Raw genomic sequence first — 27,779 nt, 5'->3', positions numbered from 1 at the left:
TAGAAACAGGAGGAAGAAAAATGCCAAAACAGTGAAGGTACCCATGGGCATGGCTGTGAAGTTGGGAGCCATAGTTTAGTCTATGAAACTCCAACCACTGGCATCATTTTTGGGTTAAAACAGCATGTCCAGAAAATCCTAGGTTAAAATGCAGTGGTTGTGTGCATTGTTTCTCTATTTGCTTGAGTTACTTTTCAAATGTGTGTGTCCTCTGTAGATGTACTCTGAGGGAATGGGGGAAAGGTTGGAAGAATCTCACAGAGAAAATTGGCCCGGCAGGGTGCAGAGAATGGTTGGGGATAGTAGTTCCTGGTTAAGTGTGTGAGTAAAACCTGAGCTGGACCTGGGCTGGGCTAGAGGGACTTGAGGATGGCATCAAACTGGCTGGGTCTGATAACACAGTATTTCACTACCAGTCATGCAAATTCACCCAGACTTCATGGTTGAAAAAAACCCATTGATAAGGCAGGAATACTGGCTTGTATGGCAAGCCATGTTATTTAGCTCCATGGCATAGATGGATATAAAACAGCGTTTCAAAAAATGACTTTACATAGGAATGTTAAAATATTTATTCAGAGATTGGCCATATGTTGGGGGTCCCTTCCCAAAACCCAAACATAAAAACCACCAAAGGAAAATTCCATATAGACTATGATTGCAAATGACTAATGCAATATAATTTAAGTAAAACATGGAAAATACATTTCCTTTTTTTTTTTTTTTTTTTGCGGTACGCGGGCCTCTCACTGTTGTGGCCTCTCCCATTGCGGAGCACAGGCTCCGGATGCGCAGGCTCAGCGGCCATGGCTCACGGGCCTAGCCGCTGCGCGGCTTGGGGGATCTTCCCGGACCGGGGCACGAACATGTGTCCCCTGCATTGGCAGGCGGACTCTCAACCACTGTACCACCAGGGAAGCCCACATTCCCTTTTCAATAAGGATTTAAATTGTGTTCCTTTTTGAAGCCTTTAGAAACAAAATTCAGCTGTTAAAAAGTATTGAGATTCCTTTAGAAAAGTAAACTTTATTTGCCTTTTATAGAATAAAGAACTTTGATAACACTCTAAAGTTTTAAATAATCTGTTACTGTATATCATTGATATTTCTAGATACTGTGGGGGACACACGGAAATCAAATCTTCATTCTTGGCAGATCAGAGGCCTATTATGTTTAGGTAAAACTGAATTAAAATGAAACCTTTTGCTTTCCAGAAAGCACAGTTTTTACAAGTTAGTTAACATCAAGTGCTTTTCAGAGTTGACGCCAGTGCATGCAGCAGTCAGGAGGCCACATCTGCATTGGTTGTGCCCATCACCTTGTGCTGGTCTCAGGAGATTTATAAACAGCATTTCAGTGTTCCTAGGCATCCTGTAATTACCTCCAAAAACAAACTCCAGAGGAACTGGAGTTTCCATGTGTGAGATGGATGGCTCTTTTTGCCCAGTTACGTATGAAGTCTTTAAGGGTCAATAAAAACAATTTTTTTCATCCTTAACACTAGTTCCCTAATTTGCATGTGATCTTATGCTAGATATTGTGCTGGAAGTTAATCAGACATAGTTCATTGATGCCTCAAAGACAATACTATTTGATACAAAGATTAAGAATTATTATGGTAATAATAATTATAGTAATAATTATTATAGTAATGATTATAATAACAATAGTAACTATTTTAGTGATGGTAATAATAATAATCATAATAATTACAGCAAGCACTTATTAAGCCCTTATTATGTTCCAGGCCCTGTGCTAAGCAGTTTTCACATATTAGGTCTCTGAATATGATCATCAACCCTAGGAGGTAGATAGCATTATGCCCATTTTACAGATGCAGAAAGTGAGCTTTAGAGAGGGTAAGCGACTTGTCCAAGGCCGACTGGGTAGTCACTGATGAAGGTTGGCAACAAAGTTTTGAAGCCTAGATGTGAGAACACAGAGACAAGTTCACAACCATTTATAAGATACACATGTGACATGCACATTTTCATCACTTGAACACTCACTTTAGTGGCCTTACACTGAAGGAAGTAGAGAAACAAAGTTCTGTTGGAATTACTATATGTTATTTCATTTGTTGGGGAACAGAAGGCTTAGTGGAAGGTGGCGTTTTAGGAGAAATATATAACTGACTTTCCATACCACCAGAAGGTGTTTGGGCAGATTAAAAAGGGAACTAGCGCTTCCTTAGAGGACTGCCCCGTGACATTTTCCACCTGCTTTTCTGCCTCTTGTCCTGTACTTTTGGCATTTCTTCTGCTCTTGAGAGTCAGTGAGTCAACAGTGTGTTTTTAGCATGCCCTGTGTGCACAGAAGTGGACTCCGACTCAGCAGGAATATAAAACTACCATGGGCCAGACCTATGCCAGCCTTTTCTGCCAGCCAGGGGATCGGGGGCAGGGCAGTGTGGAAGAACAGAGTATAGAGAATAAAATTATATGTAAATGTATATGTGTGTGTGTGTGTGTGCGCGCGCGCGCGCGTGCGTGTGTGTATAAAATTCATTTTAAGTCTCATAATCACTCAAGGGTATTTTTTTTAACTGGGCAATTTTACCAGTGCCCCCGCTTGTACGTTCTGATAAGTTCCTAAATGGAAGCCTGATAGAAGTTAATCTTTTAATGCCTCATAAGTAAAAAAGCAAATCATAGAATGATATGGCTCGAAGGGATCCCAGAGATCTAAAGTGTTTCATGGAATATTAATGTCCTTGATCTCTTCATAGGTGTTTTGGAAATGGGCCCCATGGTCAAATAAAATTTGGGAATGCTGGGTTAAAGTTAAATAGGTATTCTTCCTGCGGAACTTCACGGAGTCTTGCATATGCTAATATGCTTTGTGAATCTCCCAGAGGGTGGATGAAGTCTGAAGTGTTTCAAGATATATTTTACCCCACATTCTCTTTTTGAGAAATGCTGGTCTAGGTGAGCCAGCTAGTGTAGTCTCTACACGATGATAGCAGCTGACACCTTTTTAAGAGCAAGGAAATCCCAAGGGGAAGGAAGGATATATCGGTTGCCCCTGTTTCATGCCAAGAATTCTCAGTAAGAGGCCTTTCCCTGGAGGCTCAGAGAAGCCTGGAAGGCATCTGTAGGCGAACAGGGCCCACTTCATTGTGACCCACGCTATAGAGAAGCTCTGAACTCAGCACAGAAGGATGACCAGCCCCTTAGAATCAGGAAAATGTATTTATCCCTGACCTAGCCCACGGAGGACACACGAAGTGGGGAGGGGACTGTCCTAGCTGTAGCTCCAAAGCTAGTCTGAGTCCCTTTCCCTAAGCAAACTAGTTGTGTGAGTTTAGGTTGGGAAAAGCACTGGTTCAAGAAGACATTGAACTGATGCCCTTTCAGAGGTGTCAGTGTGAAAATGAGTATCATGAAACTCCAAGAATGGGATAGAGCATGCAGGATTTTAAAAAGTTACTTGACTATGAAACGCTTATGCAGCATTTGGGAGGCACTTGTGTTACAAGGAAAACCCTTTGGGAAACACTGATCTAATCCGACCTTCTCATTTTACCAGTGAGCAACTCTGGGCAGGCATTTCTCACCTGTGGAGCCCTCTCAGGTTCCTTTTCTCCATCACTGTGACACATTTGTTGGAATTAACTTGATCAAAATTGGGGGCAGCTTTGAAGAGATTTCTTTAGTTCATAAGCCCTTTTTGTATGTTTCAAGGGCAAATTACTCTGTATACTTTGAGTTTCCATTGTCAAAAGCCACAGATTAATTCAACCAAACTTTATATAATATTACCTTTGCCCAAAGATGTTTACATACAGTGGTGGTCTACAAAGATATAAAATGTAGTTCTTAGTATATAAGACATTGATAATAATGACAAATACTATATATAGATGGCAATAATATGAATATCTAACATTTATTGAATGCCCTTCTTTTTGTCGGGCACCGTACTAATATATTTTCATCCTCCCAACAATTTATGAGGTCGGGATTATATTAATCCCCATTTCACAATGATGATACTGAGGTGAGGAGAGGGTAAGGAACTATTCCAAGGCCACATACAGCTGGAGGAGAGAAGACATATAGAAAGGTGTAGCAGCACATGAAACATTCCTTATGAGTGGTACAAAGTGCTGTGTGAATTCAGAGAACAGAAAAATAATATTCAAAAGACTTTATCAGTGAAAGTGTCAATTATGTGGTGGGCAGTTACGGTTTGTTTGCCCATCTCTCCTGCCTTTGGGGACCAGCACCCCCTGACTTTGGAGGAACTTTGTCCCTTTCACTGTGGGGTTCCTGCTTTGTGGTTGGTTGCGTTGCCTCAAACTGGACCAGAGTCTTTGGGAATTTGGGGATTAGAACCAAGGAAAGAGACTTTCCTTTTGGCTGGTAAAGCTGTAAAATCTTATCTGAGATGTGCCTGACTTGTCCTCAGCCCTGGGGAAGGAGCTGGGCTGTGGTAGGAGAGAATGATGGTGATGTCAAGAGAGAGGCAGGTCCTAGAAGTGCAGAGATGGAGTCCTGGAGACCTTCTGGTTATGTCTGAGGCTTGGAGGCTGCATCCTTTTCTTCTTGTCTGGGACAGAGGACTTACCACCCTCTCCTGGGAATGATACTGTCCTTCCTTGCAAAATGAAATGTTATTAGAAAGTGGTTAAAAAAAATGCCCCATCATAGAGATGTGCACAGGTCCTTAGAAGTGCTGACATTCTATTTGGTGCTAAGACAAGGCTCCCTCAACCATAAAGTCAGGAACTTTACAGGGGAATGGAGAGAGTAGAGGCAAAACAACAACAGCAACACACACACACACAACCTTCACTGTTGAAGAGAAGAGCTAGAGTCTCAATAGGATTCAGTTGATGACTTCACACTTTAATGATATTAATAAAAAGGGGAGGGGCCACATAAGAATTTGTACTGAATGTAGGTGCCATCTTGGCCACTTCCTTCAACCTCACAGAACCTCCTTTTTCTCATCTGTAAAATGGGAATGATATGAATGCCATTACTACTTCTTTTAGTTGTTTTGAGCCTCCGAAGAGAAAACAGTTGCAAGGCCTTTTGTCAGCTGCAAAACAACATATAAGTGTGAGCTGTTATTCACAGTCATCTTACTGTGATCAAACACTTTATAATCCTGCAGCAAATCCAGCTTAGTCCCAGGAAGTGGACAATATTTGGAGGAGGAGAAGAAGCAGGAGATTTCAGTGACTTTGGTGGGCGCAAAAATGCTTTGAGGGTGAAAGGAGATAGAAGCAAAAATGAGAATTGTTTCTTCCCTTTTGGGGCTTTATCCTTTTTGCCTGTTGATTTTCTATGGGGAATTTCTTGATTTGGGATTTTTGGTGGGCTTTATGGAGAGAAGGCAGCACATCTCTGACCACCCCCCTCTCCCCACCCCACCCCCAGATGCCAGAAAGCTTGTGAAAGGAGCAAGCCCAGTTCCTGGTACCCTGTCCTTGTTTAATTTGGGTTTGTTCATTCATTCCTGGTAGGACCTTACAAAGGGCTTTACCCTCCTCCTAGTGAAAGCGATGAATCCTGGTAAGAGCTCCGCAGTGTGGACACATACAGTGTGGGACAGCCTGTTTCTAAGCAGGAGCTGGGCCAGGGAGGGTGAAAGGGCAAGAAGAATAAGGAAATACGCGTCCACGCATCTGTGTTTCTGCTGTTGTGACCACCACAACAAACAAGCAAAAAAAAAAAAAGTTTTCTTCCTGAGAAGTGTGCTGCCTTCAGAGAGCCTGGGGAAAAGTGTGGATGGCTGGGTGGATCCTGCTGGATTGAAGGGCCTGACAGTATGTGATTCCCTGCAACAAATGGTAGTGGTGGGGTGTGTGTACACACGCAGACACACTCGCAGCGCCCAGCCTCCAATTTCAGCGCTGGCAGAAGATAACAATTCTCAGCTCGCTCTTCCAGGGTTATTTTTGGCTGGGGCTGTTCTCTGATGGCAAAAGGTTTCAGCCCCCTCCCAACTCCACCCCTGTCCTTGTTCAAAAGAGAAACTGGTGCTTGTAAACCGCTTACTCCCTGGGAGGCCGGGAGGCTGCGGGTTGGAGGGGAGAGGGGCCGCGGGTACGGGGAGAGGACCCCCAATTCTGGTCAAGTTCTCACCACCCCTTCCCCGGCTGTTTTCTAGCGGAGGGTGTGCCGGGGGAGACGCGATCACCGGGGAAGGCTCGGGCTAGGCGCGCGAGGAGGCGTCCCCGGGATCGGGGTAGTTGGCACTGGGAAGGGGCTTTTGGGACACCCCGAAAGTGAGTCCAGCTGGGAGAAGAAGCTGCGGGCACGTCGGGCGCTCCGGCCGGAGAGGAAGTTGGGCGGGTGCGAACTTTTCTTGGAAGGTAGAGGCCAAACTCTGCGGGGGCAGCTAGGGGCCGCGCGCAGAGGGAGGAGCGGTCGGCGCGGCAGGAGGGCGCGGGGCGCGGGCCGGCCGCAGAGGGGGCCGCGGCGCGAGGCGGAGCCCGGGCGCGCCGCCAAGCTGGTGGGGGCCCCGTCGGGCTGCAGATTCCCTCCGGCTCCCGGAGCCGCGGCAGGACCGGCCAGGAGGCGCCATGGAGGGGAGCCCCATCCCGGTGCTGACGGTGCCGACGGCGCCCTACGAGGACCAGCGGCCGGCCGGCGGCGGGGGGCTGCGACGGCCCACCGGGCTCTTCGAGGGTCAGCGCAACTACCTGCCCAACTTCATCCAGAGCGTGCTGTCATCCATCGACCTGCGCGACCGCCAGGGCTGCACCATGGTGGTGGGCAGCGACGGCAGGTACTTCAGCAGGACGGCCACGGAGATCGTGGTGCAGATGGCCGCGGCCAACGGGGTGAGTGACATGCCGCCCCTCGCGTCCTCAGTCCCCCTCCTCACCCTGCCTTCTCCGCCGGCCTGCCCCAGGCCCAGCCTAGACCCCCACCCTGTTCCCGGGCTCGGCCGCTCCCCCAGGTCCCCTCCGTCCGCGTCCCGCCACCGCAGCTCCCCGCAGCCTCCCCGGCGCACCCGGGACGCCCGGGCTGTGTCGCGCCCGCCGCTCCGAAAGGCCTTAAGGGTTGCTTGCCCTTCTTTGAGCCCAGCCGGGCATCCCGACCGACCAGCCACATCGCCCTGAACTCTCTCTGGACTCTGACCATGTCCTGCACCTGCTCGCTGTTCTCGACTTTCTCTTCCCCAACCCTTTAAAAATATTTGCTCTGACCGTTTTCACTACCCTCCCGCTACCAATATATTGATAGTTGTCCCCCTCCCCACCCCACTTCTGTATCCTATTTGCAGTCTTCTTCTACTCCACATCTTGGCTCTGCCAAATTTAACCGTAGTGTTGGCTCCGAAGACACACACACACACACACACACACACACACGCACACACGCACACACACACACACACCAGTGTTGGTTACTGACATATTTAGCAAGCGTGGACCCTGAAGGTTTTTAATATCATTGGTTCATGGAGTTATATTTCATAATTGATTTGATTAGGGAAAGGATGGGACGGGAATCAGTGTGAACCTATACAGACTGGGCTCTCGGTTCCGGGGAGGCAAATCTCTAAATGGTCAGAAATGAGATTTGCAATGCTTTTCTTGAAGCAATTCCCAACTTCTCTCCAAGATGCCCTTTGGCAGTTTACAACATTTCATGCCTCTTCTCCCCTGCAGTTTTCATCCTCCTTTCCTCTCCCTTCTCGCACCACTTAAGTAGTCTTCTTTTGCAATCTGAATTCTCAGACCTTGAGTTTTTCTCTTTCTCCTTCCTTTCTCCCCATCCTACAACTAGACGCATCTTTTGACATATCCCCATACCCTGATTTCCTCCTTTCCAAAGCCAGCAGCGTCCAAGAGGGATACTGACTTCAAGGGTCCCTGAATTCTCTGTGGGAAACATTGTCTAAAAGAGGAACTTAAGCCTTGTTAATGCAGTCAGATCCACACACATAGAACTTCCCTTTAAGTGAAACCTGTGCAGATGTATAAGTGAGTGTGAACATTTAAAAAAGAGAAACTAAACAATGATCTGGCTTTTGAATTCCCTCCTTCCCTCCTTTCCAACCCTATCCTTTTTAATTTTCTCATTTCTTGCTTAGAAAGACAACTTTGAGGTTGTCCATGCTTCACGTTTGTCTACTCTAACTCCCCCTTTTCAGTGTTTCTGGAATAGGGAAAGAGGATTTTTTTTTTTTTACTAACCAAAAAGCAGTTGGGTGAAACAGGGCCTGGCTGGGGTGAGGGTGAGCTGGGTGGTGGGACTGTGATCTCCAGCCCCAGCAGATGATGCTGCTGGAGATTATAAGACTTGTATTTCTCTCTGGCTCCTCACTTGGGATTGATGAAAGTTGGCCTGAGTCAGGGATTTGGAGAGAGGTTAACAAATGGTCTTTTACTCTTGTCTGACAAAGCCGTTCCCATGGAATGATGGAGAATAATGAGCCTTGGGAGAGCTGTGGCAGCTTTCATACTCCTTCCTGGGCCAGGTTTTCCAAGGAGTGAGAAAAACATGGCCTGTCCAATATTTATTGCGGGTCAGGAAAGTTTTGGAGTTACAGCTGTTGATTTGCATGGACGCGTTATTATTATGCTTTATTATTTCTTGGCACACTTCACCCTAAGGACTCTTCAGTCTCTTAACTTCAGTGGGTCTTCTCTGTAAACACATTTTATTGACTTTAAGAGTGGAGTTTATTTTAGGAGATAGTTAGCATACGTTAATATATACCTAAAATAGAGTCAAATTTAATCTACCAGTTGTTATGAAGGACAGAATGACAAACTAAAGTCCACACAGAAGCACCGTCTTTTATTTTTATTTATTTATTATTATTATTTTTTTCTGTACGTGGGCCTCTCACTGATGTGGCCTCTCCCGCTGCGGAGCACAGGCTCCGGACGCGCAGGCTCAGCGGCCATGGCTCACGGGCCCAGCCGCTCCGCGGCATGTGGGATCTTCCCGGACCGGGGCATGAACCCGTGTCCCCCGCATCAGCAGGCGGACTCTCAACCACTGCACCACCAGGGAAGCCCCCACCGTCTTTTAAATAATCTGAAAGTATTAATTCTAAGATGGACGGGCATGGGGGAAAGGGGTGGTTGACTCCTGTAACAATTTCAAACAGCCAGCTTTCACCAGTCTTTTCCTCATTTTGTTCAGCTTCGTGGGAGCTTTTGCTAAAGCAAAGTGAATAATCAGAAGGCTGACTTCAGGCGAGAGGCAGTTTAAAAGGAACCACAGTAAGCAAAATTGGTCTTGCATGATTGCAAATTGATGGGGATGCACTTGCCTCCTGACTTGGCCTGCTGATTATACTCAGGAATGGGGAACTTCAATTCCAAATGCTTTGGCCTTTTTTTGATTTCCCATTGGATATTCATAGTAAAAAAAAAAAAAAAAGAAAATAGTAGAAGATAGAATTTATTCTCTTTGAACTGACTTGAATATGACCAGGTGGGCTGCATTCTCTCTCTCTGAAAAACCTTGGTTTTGATTGAAAAAGTTAATTTTACAAAGCCGTTTTTCTATAAAAAATGGTTGTTGCTCTTCGCTTATGAAATTGCTGGAGGAAAACAGAAGTTTGGAATTTCTAAAACAATAAACTACACTATTAATATTTTAATATCTCATAAAGTTTGAAATAGATTCTACACAAATACCTGTACAATTGGAGATTTTAAAAAACTTTCTCATAAAGTTATGAAACTTTCAAGCTTTCAGGAAAGTGTAGAGAATAGATTAACGACATCCATATGCCCTTGTCCTAGATTGTTGACATTTTTCTATGTTTGATTCATCTTTTCGAGGGTCTAAAGTATATTAAAATATATTAAAGAACATGACATTTTACCCTAAGTTTTTCAGTACGGATCTCTAAAAAAGAAGAACATTTTCCTTGATAGTGACAGTATCATTAACATCCCAAACAAAATAAAAAATTATTTCTTTACATTATTTATGACCCAGTCCACATTCAGATTTCTTCAATTATTCTGAAATGTCTTTTATACCTAATTTGTTCAGGCTTGTTTCTTCTAATCAAGGAACACACATTACATTTGTCTCAAGTTTCTTTTAACCTAGAAAGTACCTCCCTTTTTATTTTTATTTTGTTAACGAAATTGACTTGTTGACGAGACTAGGTCGGTTGGTTTTTCTATAGAATGTCTCCTCCACCTCCTTTCTGGAATTTTCTGATTACTTCTTTATGGTGTCATTTAACTTTTCACTCTATTCCCTGTGTGTGTGTGTGAACTAGAAATCAGTCTAAAGGCTTAATTAGAGTCAGGTTCGGTATTTTTTTATAAGATTATTTCATAGGTGATGGTGTGTATTCAGTTGCATAATACAAGGAAACATAGTCTCTGGTTGTTCCATCATCCGTGATGCTGAGATAATTATAGAGCTATGGTGGTATGGTCCATTATTTTTCCCTTTGGGACTAGCAGTAGGCTGTGGGGTGCACTTTGTACCATGTGAATATTCAGTTCCTTATCAATTTTTACCCAATTGTTTTAGCATCCATTAATGATACTGGCTTGAGTTGATTATTTCATTAGGGGTTTCAAAATGATGATTTTCAGAGGGGTGGGATGGGGAGGGTGGGAGGGAGGGAGACGCAAGAGGGAAGACATATGGGAACATATGTTTATGTATGACTGATTCACTTTGTTATAAAGCAGAAACTAACACACCATTGTAAAGCAATTATACCCCAATAAAGATGTTAAAAAAAAAAATGATGATTTTCAAATTCTCTAATTCCATCTTCATGTTTTAGTTGGCATTTTTCTATAAACTGGGTATTTTCCTCACTACTAGGCTATTTGATTATTCTGTAATATAGTTCCTTCTGGAAAGACAGAATTATGTGTTATTTCTCTCTCTTTTTTAATTACCAATTTTCAGAGTAAGAATTTGGTGAAATAGCCACCTCCATTGATGACACATGAATTTTGTTTTGTTTTGCTTTCACTTTTTCGAATATCACTATGGACTCCTGGATTTTTATATAATCAATTTGAATAGATTATTGAAGAATGAAAAGAAACTACCTTTTTTTTTTAGTAGTTTTTACGGGGCTATGTGAATTTATCTAAAAAACCCCAGAAGTATTTTAATCCCCTTTTGAAGTTACAAACTATGTCATGCTATATAGAGCAACAGACAAACAACAAAAAACTAAGTATATGAAGTAAATAGTGTAATTTAAATGAATTGAGATCAGACTTAGTTTGAAACTAATTGATTTTTTTATCCTATTTCTATTTCCATCTGCTTTAGATCCTCCTCAGGGGTTTAGATCCTCTGTGTATCAATTTATTCTAATGTCTTAAAGAACTGAAAAGCCAAATGCATCATAATGGCTACAGGAATGCCTTTGCCCTTCTCTGGGTAGATCCATTTGCAGCTAAGGGCATCTGTCTTTCTTCCTCCTCTTTGTAAAAATTTTCTTTTTTAGTCCTAAACTACCTTTAATATGGGACAGGTGACAGAACTGTATCTGCCTGAAGATGTTTCTGACTTTTTCTAAAGTCTTCTTTTTCTGAGATGACATTGTATATTGGCACTGTCTAACAGAACTTATTGTGATGATGGGAATGTTCTGTAATCTCTACTGTCCTAGCCAACTAGGACACTTGACTGTTGAATACTTGAAATGCAGCTGATGCTGCTGAAGAACTGAATTTTACATTTTATTTAATTTTAATTAATTAAGATTGAAACTTAGATAGCCACAAGTGCTTAGTAGGTACCATACTGGACAGCACAGTTCTATAATTTAACATTTAAAATGTGTGTGTGTGTGTCTGTGTGTGTGTGTGTGTGTGTTTAATGGAGCCAGACTGTTACAATCAAAAGCAGCTATCGGTTAAATAAAGGGAGGTCGACAAATACTACAAATACATAATTAGCAAACCCAAACCAGATTTCTTCATACAATAACCACACTCTCTTTTGACTTTAGCCCAGGAGGCAATGAGGTATGGTAGAAAAAGCACTGTATCAGCAGCTGGAGGGCTTGCCTTATTTTCCTAGCTCTGACATACAAGTTGCAGTGCAAATGCTTTAGCCTCTTGACATACCAAGAAACCACTTGTTTTCTCATCTATAAATTGGGTATGATAGCATCTCTGAATTATCCTGAGAATCAAATGAAGCACTGCATATGAAAGCATTTTGTAACATCCACAGCACTAAGAAATGCCAGGGAGTATTACTATGGTCGGCTGAATACATCTCAGATAATAATGATTTGACTGCATGTATGGACAACCTAGAGCTCTGTAACAAGTTTTAGCCAAGAGAAAATCCATTTGCCAGTTAGCCGTGCACTGTACTGGCCATATGATGATCAGCATTAATGATAATAATATTGGCATACAGTGCAGCTTAAAGGATTCAAGAGCTCCTCAATGGCTTGTGAAATCTTTTAGAGGTAGAAAATGAAGTGAAATGATATGAGGAATGCTAGATCAGTGAGGGGCTTGGGCATGCCCTTCGGATAGATGCTGGCACAGGTTGTATTTGATTCCAACAGGTCATAAAGACGTGTCTGTTTCCAAAGAATGAGAATACACTTGCCTTGAGAACTATCTGGGCAACAAATTTTGGTTTGGTCCCAAAGACAAGGAACATATATTTGGAAGAGAAGCAGAGCGGGATATGGTGGTGGGTGGCCAGTAGTGATGAAAGAAGAAGGAAGCAAGAGAGGGAAACATGTACTGTAACACTAAGGCTTCTTTCCTGGAATGGATCTGGAAATCTGGGCGTGGCTATCTCCAGGTCCTATCTCTAGAAGGCAAAAGAAGTGGGTGGTGATTGCTCTGTATTTTCTATGGGTGTTCACAACAGAATAGGTGAATGGAATGGGCTACTATGGCCCAGATGTTAGGAAGGGCTGGTTTGTAATATAATAGAAAACCCTAAAGAGCCTCCCATAACTTTATCTTGCTTCCCTTCCCAAATCCTCATCCCCTGAATTGTGGAGATGGAAAATCTATTATCTGAGCAAATAGCAAATTTTAGGGAGCCCTTGGTTCCACCCTTCTCCTTGTTTGGGTCTGTTCATTCTTGACTCTTTTAGCCTCAAGTCCTCATTCACTTTTTTATGAGGAAGTAAAAGGAGTGGGAGAGGTTTTGAGAACAGCTGGGCCCTCCCAGTTGCTGGGGTGGTTTATTTTAAGCTTTGTTTAATGTGTCCAGAGACCCAGATGGCATTTTTAACTAAGCTGCTTTATTAAATCTTGTGATAAAATATAATGATGTTTATTGAAAAGACAGATACCCATCAGCAACATTATGTCTGAAACCTGCCCTAAGAATTTTTTATAAAACATCTGTTCCCTTTGTGAACTCTGGAAGTTTGCTGGTTTCTGTACAGCCTTGAGGAATAGAAGTTGGAACCTATTTTGGGGGAATCTAAGGAGAGGTATTGGCTTTACCAACCTTACCCTTCATCTTTTGGGCTCCGGCCACTCTTCTGTTAGACAACAGTGACATGAATGGACACTGTAATAGGATTATTTGGGAATAATAGGCAGCAGAAAAAAAAAAAAAGGTCTGAATTTCCTAGGGATTTTTAAATTGAAGGTAAAAAGCTAGGGCTGCAATGTCCTTTGTTAGCCTACAGCCTTGACAGCTAATTGCAAACACTCAAGATTTGGCCAGTATGCCTTTACTGTTTATACTTGCATAGCCAAAGGGAAAGTTTTCGGTTCTTTCATCTGACTTGACTCGCATTACTTATGAATAAGAGGATATCTGGGGTATACACAAGACTTGTTAAAATCCACATTTTCTGAGCCTTTCAATACCTTTCATCTCCTGCATTGTTAGTGACGTCAAATTTTGGAGTAATGCCTGTATTTGTTTGAAGAAAAAAAATTTTTAGGAACACTGAATCCCCAAAGAAATTCTTTTTCTTGGCATAAAGTCACAGACAATTTTCTTTCCCTTTCCAAGTCTCTACTAATAGATGCTTTGTACAAATAGAATACTTACTGCCTTTCTATTGTTTTCCTCTAATAAGAGTCCGGTTTGGTAGCTAGGGATATGTAGTTTTATATTTAGACGTTTATAATAAAAAATAGAAAAGAATTTGAAATCATAGGACCAGAGTTTATCCTGCTTGACAAAAGACCTCACAGAATAGTAGGAGGAGAGTTTTACAGCAGATGGTTAATATCTACAATATATGAAAAGCTTTCCCAAATCAATAAGAAAATTCAAACAGTTTAAAAGAAATATTGTCAACAGCAACCACAAATGCATGAAAAGGTGATCAACCTCATTAGTAACCAAAGAAATACAAATAAAAACAATCCATTAATTTGAAAAAAACGGAAAATACTCAGAGCTGGCATAGGTGTTGGAAAATTGTCATGTTTGTACACTGTTGATGGAAGTTAAATTGATGCAACTTTTTGATCAGGCAATTTGGCAGTATGTATCTAAATAGAGTACTTGTCCAATAATCTAAGAATCCTTTACTCTAAGAATATATCCTATAAATTTTCTAATACAAATGTGGAAACATTTATGTACAAGAATACTCACTGCAGCATTTTGCTAAAGAAAAACTTGGAGGGACTTCCGTGGTGGTCCAGTGGTTAAGACTTCACGCTTCCAATGCAGGGGGTGTGGGTTCGATCCCTGGTCTGGGGAACTAAGATCCCACATGCTGCTCAGCTCGGGCCACCCCCCCCCCCAAAAAAAAAACTTAAAAAAACAAAACAGCTTTATTAAAAAAAAAACTTGGAAACAATTTATATGTTCAGCAGTAGAGAACAGGTACATAATTTATGACACAACCACACTAGGAATGCATTAATATCCATAAATGAAGGAGGTGGATCTATATGTGACATGAGAAAGATGTGGATGATAGTTGGTTAAAGTGAAACAAAGCAATTAGTAGAGGGTCATGTGTAGCATGATCCCACTTTTGTGTATATAATTAGGCATAGAAAGTAGGGTTGGAGGAACATAGTCCAGACAGTTAACAGTGAATATATCTGGGGTATGTGGGTGTGTTTGGTGGGGGAGGGGAATCCTTTCCCTTTCTACTCATATACTTCTCTTTATTAAGTAATTACACACGTATACATGCCTTGCTTTCATAATTAAACACATCACTAGAGAGTAGTTAAGAAAAAAAGGAGAAGCTCTGAATTTGAATCATTATACTATCATTTGCAACGTGTATGACTGTGGGGAAGTCACCTAGTTTTCTGGGGTTTGTTTCCTCGTTTATAAAAATAGGCACTGTCGTAATACTTGCCTCCCACATCTTCCAGGGGTTTGGGGAGGATTGAATGAGGTAATGGATTATTGTCAATTATTTTATTGATTCATATAGCACCACTATTACCAAACTATTTTTCTCTGATTAAAATAAAAGGACATGTGCATATTTGCTTTTTATTCTCAGTAGCCTTACTGATCGAAGGCGCCCGTCGATGTGCTGATCACAGTTGCTTTAGTAAGACTTTCGGCATTTCTGCAGGCTGCTGGCTAAGGCTTGGGTGGCGACTGCTGAAGTCATGATACTCTCCCCTCTCCCAGCATGAACGCTCACACACACACACACACACACACACACACACACACACACACACACACACACACACACTCACTCATGCACACACAAACACACATGTGTGCACACCCTGTCACGGTACTTGAGGTGGCAGCAGCTGCTCTGGCGTAGACTTTAACTCAACATAAAGGACTTCTTTTTGCGTGGTCTGTGCATTATTTCCTATTATGAATCAGCTGAGCCAATGCCATGCTTTTCAATCTTAAACCTTTCTGAGGCTCAGGCTACGTTAGGAGCAGACCGACCCTTCTATACCTGCTCCACTGCCCCAACTGAGGCCAGATCTTAATCTGCTCATTTCATGCGGATTTTCAAGCCTAATGGACTGGGCCATGTGAGGGATTACTGAGAGGAACAGACGAAGCAGAGGCTAAGAGACTCCACGCTCATCTGCTGCGTAGTCTGAAAATGCACAGCTGCAAGCTCTAGCGATGCTTTAAAGCATTTTGTCAGGATGTTTGTCAGGGTGCCTGTTCCTACAGCCCTGCTGAATGTTTGGTTAGGAGGCATAATCTTTTTTTGGACAGGATCTCCCAAATGTAAAGTGACAGATGCTAACGTGGAATATAATACAGAAGACCTAGCTTTGCTGTCATAAATAACAGTAAATTGTTTAATCTTGCTGAGTTGTAAATCTATGATTGCCAGAGGTCTTTAGTTCACTGGAACATAGTATAAGGGTTGGTGGCATTTAGCAAATGGACAGTAATTATTTCCCAACCAGACAGATATTGGTCTGATGGAATTTATTTAAAGATCCACAGATATGTATTTTAATTGACTGTGACAACTACTCAGGAAAAAACACATAGCTATAAAGAGAGACTGAGATTTTTCCGGGAAAAAATTCACACACACATATAGAGAGGAATACGTATATGAATCTCTATATATGTATTCTATCTATAAAAGAGCCAAAGATAGTCAGTTTTTTCTTTTGGGATTTTATGTGTGTGTGTGTGTGTGTGTGTGTGTGTGTGTGTGTGTGTGTGTATACTGTCTACTTATAAAGGTTCCAGATGGAAAGTGTTCTTAAGCATTTAGATAGTTTATCAAATAGCATATGTGTGTACACATGTGCCCAGGACACCCCCTCCCCGAAGATACATCTTCTTCCCTGGATATATTCAAAAAGAGAGTAGAGCAGAGTCCCAGGTGACAGAAGTATCTGAAGACAGCACAGAGTTGAAGGAGGTGACTAAATGTTCCCAAATGACCTATGTTTCTATGATAATAAATAGAACTTGTGCTGGAGTTGGATGGACCAATAGTAAGAAATATAAGTAGTATAAATCCTGCATTCCAGGCAGGATCTTGTACGGACAGCTCTCTGCTGTGAGCTCAGTAACGTGGGTAAGTTAGCAGTCTGGCATGGGACATACCAGTGGACGGTGCAAGTCAGAGGCATAAATGGGGCAATGAAAATAGGAAGATCCGGGCCAAGACGAGGATACAGACATGAGGTCCTGTCACTAATCACCATGGACTTCAGCAGTTTCTTAATGAGCAGTTCTGGTGGTTAAAGAAGAAAGAAGACATTGCACTTACGTAGGTGTGTTACAACTAATTTTCTATTTAATTGGTGGCAAGCTACTTTGAGTTAAATTTATTCCATAGGATTAAATTAGATAGTTTTAGTTTCACATATAAGAACATTTTTAGTTTCACATATAAAAACTTAGGTAAAAGAACACTTTTATATTGGTCAGTAAACCATGGTACATTTAAATAATGGAAGACTATACAGCCACTAAAATCATGTTGTGGAAAAATAGTCAGTGACAGAGAAAGATAGACTCCACGGAAGGGGTAGATATGTTAAGTGAAAGATGTAGACTACACGACAATCCCTTTTGTAAAAATATAAATATGTAAATGAGAGAGAGAGAGAGATATCCCAAGACACATAGACAAAGGTTAGACACTGAAATGTTTACTGTGGTCACTTTTAGGTTTACAGATGAGTTTTACTTTCTTCTTGCTTATGAGTACTTTCTAAATGTCATACATATACTATATATACATATATTTGTCATATATATAAAAGTCGTATATATATTTGTAATTAGAAAACCATTGCAGGTTGGTGAAACAACAAATGCATTCAACTACTATGAATTAGAAATTCATAATTAAGAATCAAGAAATGACACCAGCAAGGAAGGCAAGGGAAATATATTAAAGATTTATTGGGTGTCAGATGCTGAACTGGAGCTTGGCTGTGTTACTTTCTTTCACCCTCTATCTTTTAGGTAATAAAACTGAAATACAGAGGGTTCAGGATCTTGTCCAAAGTCATATAGCCGGCAGGTGGCAAGTCCATTTTTGCATCATTTCCCGTTGAATGCCAAAATCTCAGCTTATCTCAGGGCACTCAGGCCTGCTTTCTTGACCCAGATGGATCCAATAGTTCTTATCCTGGTACCTGGTTGGGTTGATCACCTCATAAAATGGCAGCAGATAGAGCCCTTTCTTCTTTCAGTGAGCCGAGTTCTGTATCTTAAGGTAAAGATTTCAGTATCTTCCAAGCACTGAATTACCAGTAGGAACATAAGTTCCAATTTCATTGTCCCCATTCTGCACCCAAGAAAAGCTAGAGTACCTGATCTTCTCAGTGAGAACCTTGAGAATTGGTGGGCTGATTGAGGAATAGAACTGGGGCCAAACTTCCAGATGCCTGTGACTTTTCTGCACCTGTTCAGATGTTGGGAATCAAATGTGAAATACAGCTTGGTTTGGTTCTAATGAACTCTCGTCTCACCCTCCAGCCCCTGGGTATGTGTCAAGGCTTCCAGGGGAACACGCATCTGAGGATGAGCTCGGTTGCTCCCATCTGGTCTCCGTGTAACGAAACGTATAACTGCACAATTATCCATGTGCAAATGGAGAAGTCCCTTGATGTTTGGATAACTACATCCATGTCTTGAGTTTGTTATTTCTCAAAATTCCACTTAGCCATCTCCTGCTTACTCATGCGCAGCAGTGATCAGGGGCTGGCACTCCTCTCTGACAGCAGGGACGAGAGACTGAAGCCTGGCCATCCACAGCAGCGTGGCTCTGGGTTTCCTTCATGGCTTTTGTTTTTTGTTTAACCAAGAAGATGAGAAACAGGCATCTTTGTGTTTATGGCTTTCCATTGCACTTTGTAGGTGGACACGGTGGTGGCTGTGTGGTCCTGTACAGCACTCTGTCTGTGAAACATCAAGGAAGTTTCTGTTTAGTGCCCTTTTTACTCTCTCTGAGTCACTTTGGGAATGACAGGGATGTGATGCAGTGACCAGAGGTTATTGAAGAATGTCATGCTTACTTTTTCTTTTCTCTCTGTGGGACTCTTTTTTTTAATGACTTACTTAAAGTTAAAAGGAAACCAGAAAGTGGAAATCTTATTTAAGTGATTTCACACATGAAAACAATCCTGCTTTCTTTAGTTGTTATGTTACTGGGGAAAAATCATTTGGTATCAAAATTCCACGTCTACCCTGAGATTCTAGCCTGAGGGTTTAAGTTGTATATTGCTGCTCTCTGGGACTTGAATCTGAGCTAATTAGAAACTGAACTCTACTAAATCTAAGTTAGACGAGTAGTTGTTAGTGTTCTGAAAAGAGGGAGCCATCAGAAATAAAATCATTAACAAAATTCATTGTATGTGGCACGTGGTGTAAAGTATGGATGTGCTGGGAGAAAGCTTCATGAAATAAAATTTTCTCTATTTCAGGACACTGGTCTGTGGTATGTGGAAGGGCATATCGATTCCTGAGGCACTTGCTGTGCCCACTCATGGGTGGAGTAAATGGTGATGCAATCTAGGTGAGGCGTAAGAGTTGGTGGAAGACAGAAGAATAAACTCAGAGGGATTATAAGTAACTGCACTGAGGGAAATGATTGATGGTAATTGCACATGGCTAGCTGCTACATCCTTCCTTTCCCTAGCATTCAGCAGTCATGACTGGATAAGAACAAGTTAATGCTGGGTCTGTGTATCTGGGTGTCTGGGGAAGTGTGTGCCTCACGTATGTGTCTGCAGGCGCTGGTGTGACAGTGTTCTCATGGCTACCTGTGGATCCTGGTATCTGTCTGTATCTGTGTGCCTTCTGTGTGTGTGTGTAAGCAACACTGGACTGGGGTCTACTTTGCCCCCCTTTCCTAGTGGGAACTGAGGGACATGTTTCTCAGTAGCAGTAAAGCCCACCCAGGCTGGTGCACCATCTGCAGGGCTGGGTGGGGTTTCCTTTCCTCCAGTCAAAGACAGACTGTATGGTATGGGTGTGACAGTTCCTCCAGTGCCCCTTTGGGAGGGTCAGCGAGGGAGCAGCAGAGTGCCATGGCTCAGACCTCCCCAGCCTGTGGTCTGGGTTTCACTCAGGAAGAGAAGTCAGATGTTGCCTGCTTCAATGCTGTAAACAAAACCAAAGCCAATGATGTAAGTAGACCATCTTTTTCTTGCAAGGTAGCAGTCTGCAACATTGGCAGAGAATAGTACTTCTAAGACTTTTTCAGAAAGGGAAATGGTAGTTTAAGGGTTATTTAAGGTCTAAAATTGAATTTTAAATGTTGGGGGAGGGGAAGGGGCTTGGGGAAGGCAATAGCATGATTTGGGTCATGTTGAATTTCATGAAGAGTTTATATAATCTCATCTTACATGAATTTTCATGACCCTGAACCCTCTCAACTTTGCAGATGAAGACAAGGTGCCTCAGACAAGTGACACAATTTGCCTTAGGTCAGGGGTGGAGCAAAGACTCATATCTAGATCTTTTAACTTTAAGTTGCCGTTGCTTTTTCTTTATACAACAGGGCTTCCAAAGGTTATGTTTCTTTGATCAATTACTAGATCTTGAAAGTCATAGCTTTTCTGATGACATTTGCCTTGGGCTAATTAGGAGAGGGAGAATTTACAGAAGAGGAGAAAACAGACACACAGAGAGGGTAATGTGAACACGGAGGTGGAGTTTGGACTGAGGGCTGGTCTCTGCTGGGGGCACATAGGGCCCTCAGCGGTGGCCGCAGCCAGGTCAGCCTTGATGAGTGGAGGTCCATGTGCTGAGCCCACGCTTGATCTCCCTCCCTGCAGCCGTCGGCCACCCTGTTCACGAGCCCATTGGGCAATGACAGGAGTGGCTGGGGAAAGGGGCAGACTGGTTTGACAGAGCTGGTCCTTCTAGCCACTTGATTATTTAAATCCTCCTTTGCTGAGGTCACTTTTTGGTGAGCATTCCCACGGGGCACAAATATCTTCACGATTTTCCATTTCTTATCTTAGAAGCCTCATCACCCGCTCTCTTGCATCCCCTCCAGCAGTTGTCTCCTCTCAGAAGTCCCTCAACTAGAGTTATATACAGTGTCCAGCCTTACCTCATTTTTTTTGGTATTGGTGGGTTAATGAGCAGATCCACAGAGCAAAAACTTCCAGATAACTAGAATTTAATCTCCTATTAATCCTCCACTGACAACTAAAATGTTTCAGGTTGAAATTTTATTCAAGTGTATTTTCCCACTTTAATGTTAAACAGAGAAGATATTACCTTTTTAAAAAATTCAAATTTAAAAAGATAAACTGTATCTATAATCTCTCCTATTTAACAAATAAACCGTACATATTTATTTCTGTATGTTTCTAAGTGCTAGCCCCAAAGTGTACATAATTGTAAATTGTTGTAATAGCTTAAAAGTTATTTAGATATCTGCATTTTGACTTAGCATTGTCTGTGTTCCCTCTCTACTACTTAAGAAAGTGTAAGTTGTTATAGCAAATAAACTTGAATATTTAAATGTTTTAACAAAACTTAAATGTTTTGTTATAGCAAAAAAACTTGATGTTTTTTTAACATCTTTATTGGAGTATAATTAATTTACAATGGTGTATTAGTTTCTGCTTTATATGAAAGTGAAACAACTATACGCGTACATATATCCCCATATCTCCTCCCTCCCTCCCATTCTCCTTATCCCACCCCTCTAGGTGGTTTCAGAGTCCTGAGCTGATCACCCTGTGCTATGCGGCTGCTTCCAACTAGCTATTTATTTTATGTTTGGTAGTGTATATATGTCCATGCCACTCTCTCACTTCATCCCAATTTACATTCCCCCTCCCCACGTCCTCAAGTCCCTTCTCTACGTCGTCTTCTTTATTCCTGTCCTGCCCCTAGTTTCTTCAGAACCATTTTCTTTTTCAGATTCCATATATATGTGTTAGCATACAGTATTTGTTTTTCTCTTTCTGACTCATTTCACTCTGTATGACAGACTCTAGGTCCATCCAGCTCACTACAAATAACTCAATTTCGTTTCTTTTTATGGCTGAGTAATATTCCATTGTATATATGTGTCACATCTTCTTTATCCATTCATCTGTCGATGGACACTTAGGTTGCTTCCATGTCCTGGCTATTGTAAGTAGGGCTGCAATCAACATTGTGGTACATGACTCTTTTTGAATTATGGCTTTCTCAGGGTATATGCCCAGTAGTGGGATTGCTGGGTCATATGGTAGTTCTAGTTTTAGTTTCTTAAGGAACCTCCATACTGTTCTCCACAGTGGCTGTATCAATTTACATTCCCACCAACAGTGCAAGAGGGTTCCCTTTTCTCCACACCCTCTCCAGCATTTATTGTTTCTAGAGTTTTTGATGATGGCCATTCTGACAGTGTGAGGTGACACCTCATTGTACCTTTGATTTGCATTTCTCTAATGGTTAGTGATGTTGAGCATTCTTTCATGTGTTTGTTGGCAATCTGCATATCTTCTTTGGAGAAATGTCTATTTAGGTCTTCTGCCCATTTCTGGATTGGGTTGTCTGTTTTTTTGATATTGAGCTGCATGAGCTGCTTATATATTTTGGAGATTAATCCTTTGACAGTTGCTTCATTTGCAAATATTTTCTCCCATTCTGAGGGTTGTCTTTTTGTCTTGTTTATGTTTTCCTTTGCTATGCAAAAGCTTTTAAGTTTCATTAGGTCCCATTTGTTTATTTTTGTTTTTATTTCCATTTCTCTAGGAGGTGGGTCAAAAAGGATCTTGCTGTGATTTATGTCATAGAGTGTTCTGCCTGTGTTTTCCTCTAAGAGTTTTATAGTGTCTGGCCTTACATTTAGGTCTTTAATCCACTTTGAGTTGATTTTTCTGTATGGTGTTAGGGAGTGTTCTAATTTCATTCTTTTACATGTAGCTGTCCAGTTTTCCCAGCACCACTATTGAAGAGTCTGTCTTTTCTCCATTGTATATCCTTGCCTCCTTTGTCATAGATTAGTTGACCATAGGTGCATGGATTTATCTCTGGGCTTTCTATCCTGTTCCATTGATCTATATTTCTGTTTTTGTGCCAGTGCCACACTGTCTTGATTACTGTAGCTTTGTAGTATAGTCTGAAATCAGGGAGCCTGATTCCTCCAGCTCCATTTTTCTTTCTGTAGTTTGCTTTGGCTATTCGGGGTCTTTTGTGTTTCCATACAAATTGTGAAATTTTTTGTTCTGGTTCTGTGAAAAATGCCAGTGGTAGTTTGATAGGGATTGCATTGAATCTGTAGATTGCTTTGGGCAGTATAGTCATTTTCACAGTGTTGATTCTTCCAATCCAAGAACATGGTATATCTCTCCATCTGTTTGTTACATGTTTAATTTCTTTCATCAATGTCTTACAGTTTTCTGCATACAGGTCTTTTGTCTCCTTAGGTAGGTTTACCCCTAGATATTTTATTCTTTTTGCTGCAGTGGTAAATGGAAGTGCTTCCTTAATTTCTCTTTCACATTTTTCATCATTAGGGTATAGGAATGCAAGAGATTTCTGTGCATTAATTTTGTATCCTGCTACTTTACCAAATTCATCGATTAGCTCTAGTAGTTTTCTGATAGCATCTTTAGGATTCTCTACGTATAGTACCATGTCATCTGCAAACAGTGACAGCTTTACTTCTTCTTTTCTGATTTGGATTCCTTTTATTTCTTTTTCTTCTCTGACTGCTGTGGCTAAAACTTCCAAAACTATGTTAAATAAGAGTGGTGAGAGTGGACAACCTTGTCTCGTTCCTGATTTTAGTGGAAATGGTTTCAGTTTTTCACCATTGAGAATGATGTTGGCTGTGGGTTTGTCATATATGGCCTTTATTATGTTGAGGTATGTTCCCTCTATGCCTATGTTCTGGAGGTTTTTTTTTTTTTTTTTTTTTTTGGCAGTACTTGGGCCTCTCAATGTTGTGGCCTCTCCCGTTGCAGAGCACAGGCTCTGGATGTGCAGGCTCAGTGGCCATGGCTCACGGGCCCAGCCACTCTGCGGCATGTGGGATCTTCCCAGACGGGGGCACGAACCTGTGCCCCCTGCATCGGCAGGCAGACTCTCAACCACTGCGCCACCAGGGAAACCTGTTGGAAGATTTTTAATCACAGTCTCAATTTCAGTGCTTGTGATTGGTCTGTTTATATTTTCTATTTCTTCCTGGTTCAGTCTCAGAACATTGTGCTTTTCTAAGAATTTGTCCATTTCTTACAGGTTGTCCATTTTATTGGCATATAGTTGCTTGTAGTAATCTCTCATGATCCTTTGTATTTCTGCAGTGTCAGTTGTTACTTCTCCTTTTTCATTTCTAATTCTATTGATTTGAGGCTTCTCCCGTTTTTTCTTGATGTGTCTGGCTAATGGTTTATCAATTTTGTTTATCTTCTGAAAGAACCAGCTTTTTGTTTTACTGACCTTTGCTATTGTTCCTTTATTTCTTTTTCATTTATTTCTGATCTGATTTTTATGATTTCTCCTTCTGCTAACTTTGGGGTTTTTTTGTTCTTCTTTCTCTAATTGCTTTAGGTGCAAGGTTAGGTTGTTTGAGATGTTTCTTGTTTCTTGAGGTAGGATTGTATTGCTATAAACTTCCCTCTTAAAACTGCTTTTGCTGCATCCCATAGGTTTTGGGTCATCGTGATTTCATTGTCATTTGTTTCTAGGTATTTTTTGATTTCCTCTTTGATTTCTTCAGTGATCTCTTGGTTATTATGTAGTGTATTGTTTAGCCTCCATGTGTTTGTACTTTTTACAGATTTTTTCCTGTAATTGATATCTAGTCTCATAGCATTGTGGTAGGAAAGATACTTGATATGATTTCAGTTTTCTTAAGTTAATCAAGGCTTGATTTGTTATCCAAGATATGATCTATCCTGGAGAATGTTCCGTGAGCACTTGAGAGGAAAATGTAATCTGTTATTCTGGATGGAATGTCCTTTAAATATCAATTAAGTCCATCTTGTTTAGTGTATCATTTAAAGCTTGTGTTTCCTTATTTATTTTCATTTTGGATGGTCTGTCTGTTGGTGAAAGTAGGGTGTTAAAGTCCCCTACTATGATTGAGTAACTGTAGATTTCCCCTTTTATGGCTGTTAGCATTTGCCTTATGTATTGAGGTGCTCCTATGTTGGGTGCATAAATAATTACAATTGTTATATCTTCTTCTTGGATTGATCCCTTAATCATTATGTATTGTCCTTCTTTGTCTCTTGTAATATTTATTTTAAAGTCTATTTTGTCTGATATGAGAATTGCTACTCTAGCTTTCTTTTGATTTCCATTTGCATGGAATATCTTTTTCCATCCCCTCACTTTCAGTGTGTATGTGTCCCTAGGTCTGAAATGGGTCTCTTGTAGACAGTATATATATGGGTCTTCTTGTTGTATCCATTCAGGCAGTCTATGTCTTTTGGTTGGAGCATTTAATCCATTTACATTTAAGGTAGTTATCGATATGTATGTTCCTATTACCATTTTCTTAATTGTTTTGGGTTTGTTTTTGTAGTTCTTTTCCTTCTCTTGTGTTTCCTGCTAGAGAAGCTGGTACAGCTGTACAGCTGGTTTGGTGGTGCTGAATTCTCTCAGCTTTTGCTTGTCTGTAAAGGTTTTAATTTCTCCATCGAATCTGAATGAGACCTCTGCTGGGTAGAGTAATCTTGGTTGTAGTTTTTTCCCTTTCATCACTTTAAATATGTCCTGCCGCTCCCTTCTGGCTTGCAGAGTTTCTGTTGAAAGATCAGCTGTTAACCTTATGGGGATTCCCTTGTATGTTATTTTTCCCTTGCTGCTTTTAATATTTTTTCTTTGTATTTAATTTTTGATAGTTTGATTAATATGTGTCTTGGTGTGTTTCGCCTTGGATTTATCCTGTATGGGACTCTCTGCACTTCCTGGACTTGATTGACTTTTTCCTTTCCCATATTAGGAAAGTTTTGAACTATAATCCTTCAAATATTTTCTCAGTCCTTTTCTTTTTCTCTACTTCTTCTGGAACCCCTATAATTCGAATGTTGGTGCATTTAATGTTGTCCCAGAGGTCTCTGGGACTGTCCTCAATTCTTTTCATTCTTTTTTCTTTATTCTGCTCTGCGGTAGTTATTTCCACTATTTTATCTTCCAGGTCACTTATCCGTTCTTCTGCCTCAGTTATTCTGCTATTGATTCCTTCTAGGGAATTTTTAATTTCATTTATTTTGTTGTACATCATTGTTTGTTTGCGTTTTAGTTCTTCTAGGTCCTTGTTAAACGTTTCTTGTATTTTCTCCATTTTATTTCCAAAATTTTGGATCATCTTTACCATCATTACTCTGAATTCTTTTTCAGGTAGACTGTCTATTTCCTCTTCATTTGTTTGGTCTGCTGGGTTTTTACCCTCCTCCTTCATCTGCTGTGTGTTTCTCTGTCTTCTCATTTTGCTTAACTTACTGTGTTTGGGGTCTCCTTTTTGCAGGCTGCAGGTTCGTAGTTCCTGTTGTTTTTCGTGTCTGCCCCCAGTGGCTAAGGTTGGTTCAGTGGGTTATGTAGGTTTCCTGGTGGAAGGGACTGGTGCCTGTGTTGTGGTGGATGAGGCTGGATCTTGTCTTTCTGGTGGGCAGGACCATGTCTGGTGGTGTGTTTTGGGGTGTCTGTGACCTTATTATGATTTTAGGCAGCCTCTCTGCTAATGGGTGGGGGTGTGTTCCTGTCTTGCTAATTGTTTGGCCGTGGGTGTCCAGCACTGTAGCTTGCTGGTCATTGAGTGGAGCTGGGTCTTAGCATTGAGATGGTGATCTCTGGGAGAGCTTTTGCCATTTGATATTATGTGGAACCAGGAGGTCTGTGGTGGACCAATGTCCTGAACTCGGCTCTCCCACCTCAGAAGCTCAGCCCTGACACCCGGCCGGAGCATGAAGACCCTGTCAGTCACATGGCTTTTGGGAAGTCAGGTCTTCTTCCATCATTCAGTAGGTGTTCTGGTGTTCTACATGTAGATGTATTTCTGATGTATTTGTGGGGAGGAAGGTGATCCCCATGTCTTACTCCTCCTCCAGGAGAGTTAAAGGTCTCCTCGGCAATTTTTATTCCCTTAAAAACAATAGAAAATTATTTCTCACTCACGTAATAGTCCAATGGGGATTTTGCTGGTGAACAAAGACTCTTGCCCATCCTGTGAGTTAGGCACCCAGGTTCTTTTCATCTTCTTGCTCTGGCATCTCCTCGAGCTGTGTGGTCACCTGTGTTGAGTCTGTGGAAGGGGAAATAAGCAGTGAGGAGAAGACGTATCTACTCCTTAACATCCTTAACCCAGAAGGAACACACATTACTTCTTTCTCATTCTCATAGTAGTTTATCACTCATTGCGAGAACTGGTCATGTGGCCACACCTAGATGCAAGGGTGGTCTGGAAAGTGTAGCCCCTGGCTGGGCAGCTGCTGCCCAGCAACAGTCCTGCCCTGTGAAAGGGGAGCATAACTTTTTGTGGTCTGCCACAGGTGCTTGGTCTTCATAATAATTCTTTTAGATGGCTGAAGAATATTCCATAAGTTGATACATCGCACTTTATTTTACAGGTTCTTCATTATTAGTCATTTATAATGATTTAAAAAAATTTTTTTACCTCTAATGAATACCACTATAGGAAGTGTCTACACATAATACCTTCTTCCCCTTTAAAGATTATTTCTTTAAGAATAATCCTGAAAAATGGGAGAGAGAGAAAATTATGAACAAAAGTTACAAATATTTTTCACATTCTTGAATCTGCAGGTTTACTCCTTGAGGGTAGTGACTAATTTGTATTCATTACTGTACCTGCAGGGTCTTCTACATTGCCTGTTTCATGGTAATACTCAATAAAATAAGTTGAATGACTACATAAATTTTAACAAAAGCATGTGGAACATGATTTATCTTGGCTCTGGATAAAGTATGAGTGTGATTTTTGTCCTTTGTCTTTCCCTTCTCAGTCAATGG

At 41.4% G+C, this 27,779-nt stretch overlaps 1 protein-coding gene across 1 annotated transcript in view; it reads left to right on the top strand.

Moving 5' to 3' along the window:
- The first annotated feature begins 6,384 nt into the window (after positions 1–6,384).
- The window catches only part of PGM5 (phosphoglucomutase 5), a 191,487-nt gene continuing 170,092 nt past the window's right edge, over positions 6,385–27,779 (top strand). Inside the window, exon 1 of the mRNA XM_060014655.1 lies at positions 6,385–6,796. Coding sequence (XP_059870638.1) covers positions 6,536–6,796 — 261 coding nt within the window. The 5' untranslated portion in view covers positions 6,385–6,535. The remainder of the gene's footprint in view (positions 6,797–27,779) is intronic.

Source organism: Delphinus delphis, chromosome 6 (assembly GCF_949987515.2).
Source record: "Delphinus delphis chromosome 6, mDelDel1.2, whole genome shotgun sequence".
Classification (NCBI taxonomy): Eukaryota; Metazoa; Chordata; class Mammalia; order Artiodactyla; family Delphinidae; genus Delphinus; species Delphinus delphis.
Note: the sequence above shows the minus strand (reverse complement) of the source record. Positions and strands in the feature narration are given on the sequence as shown.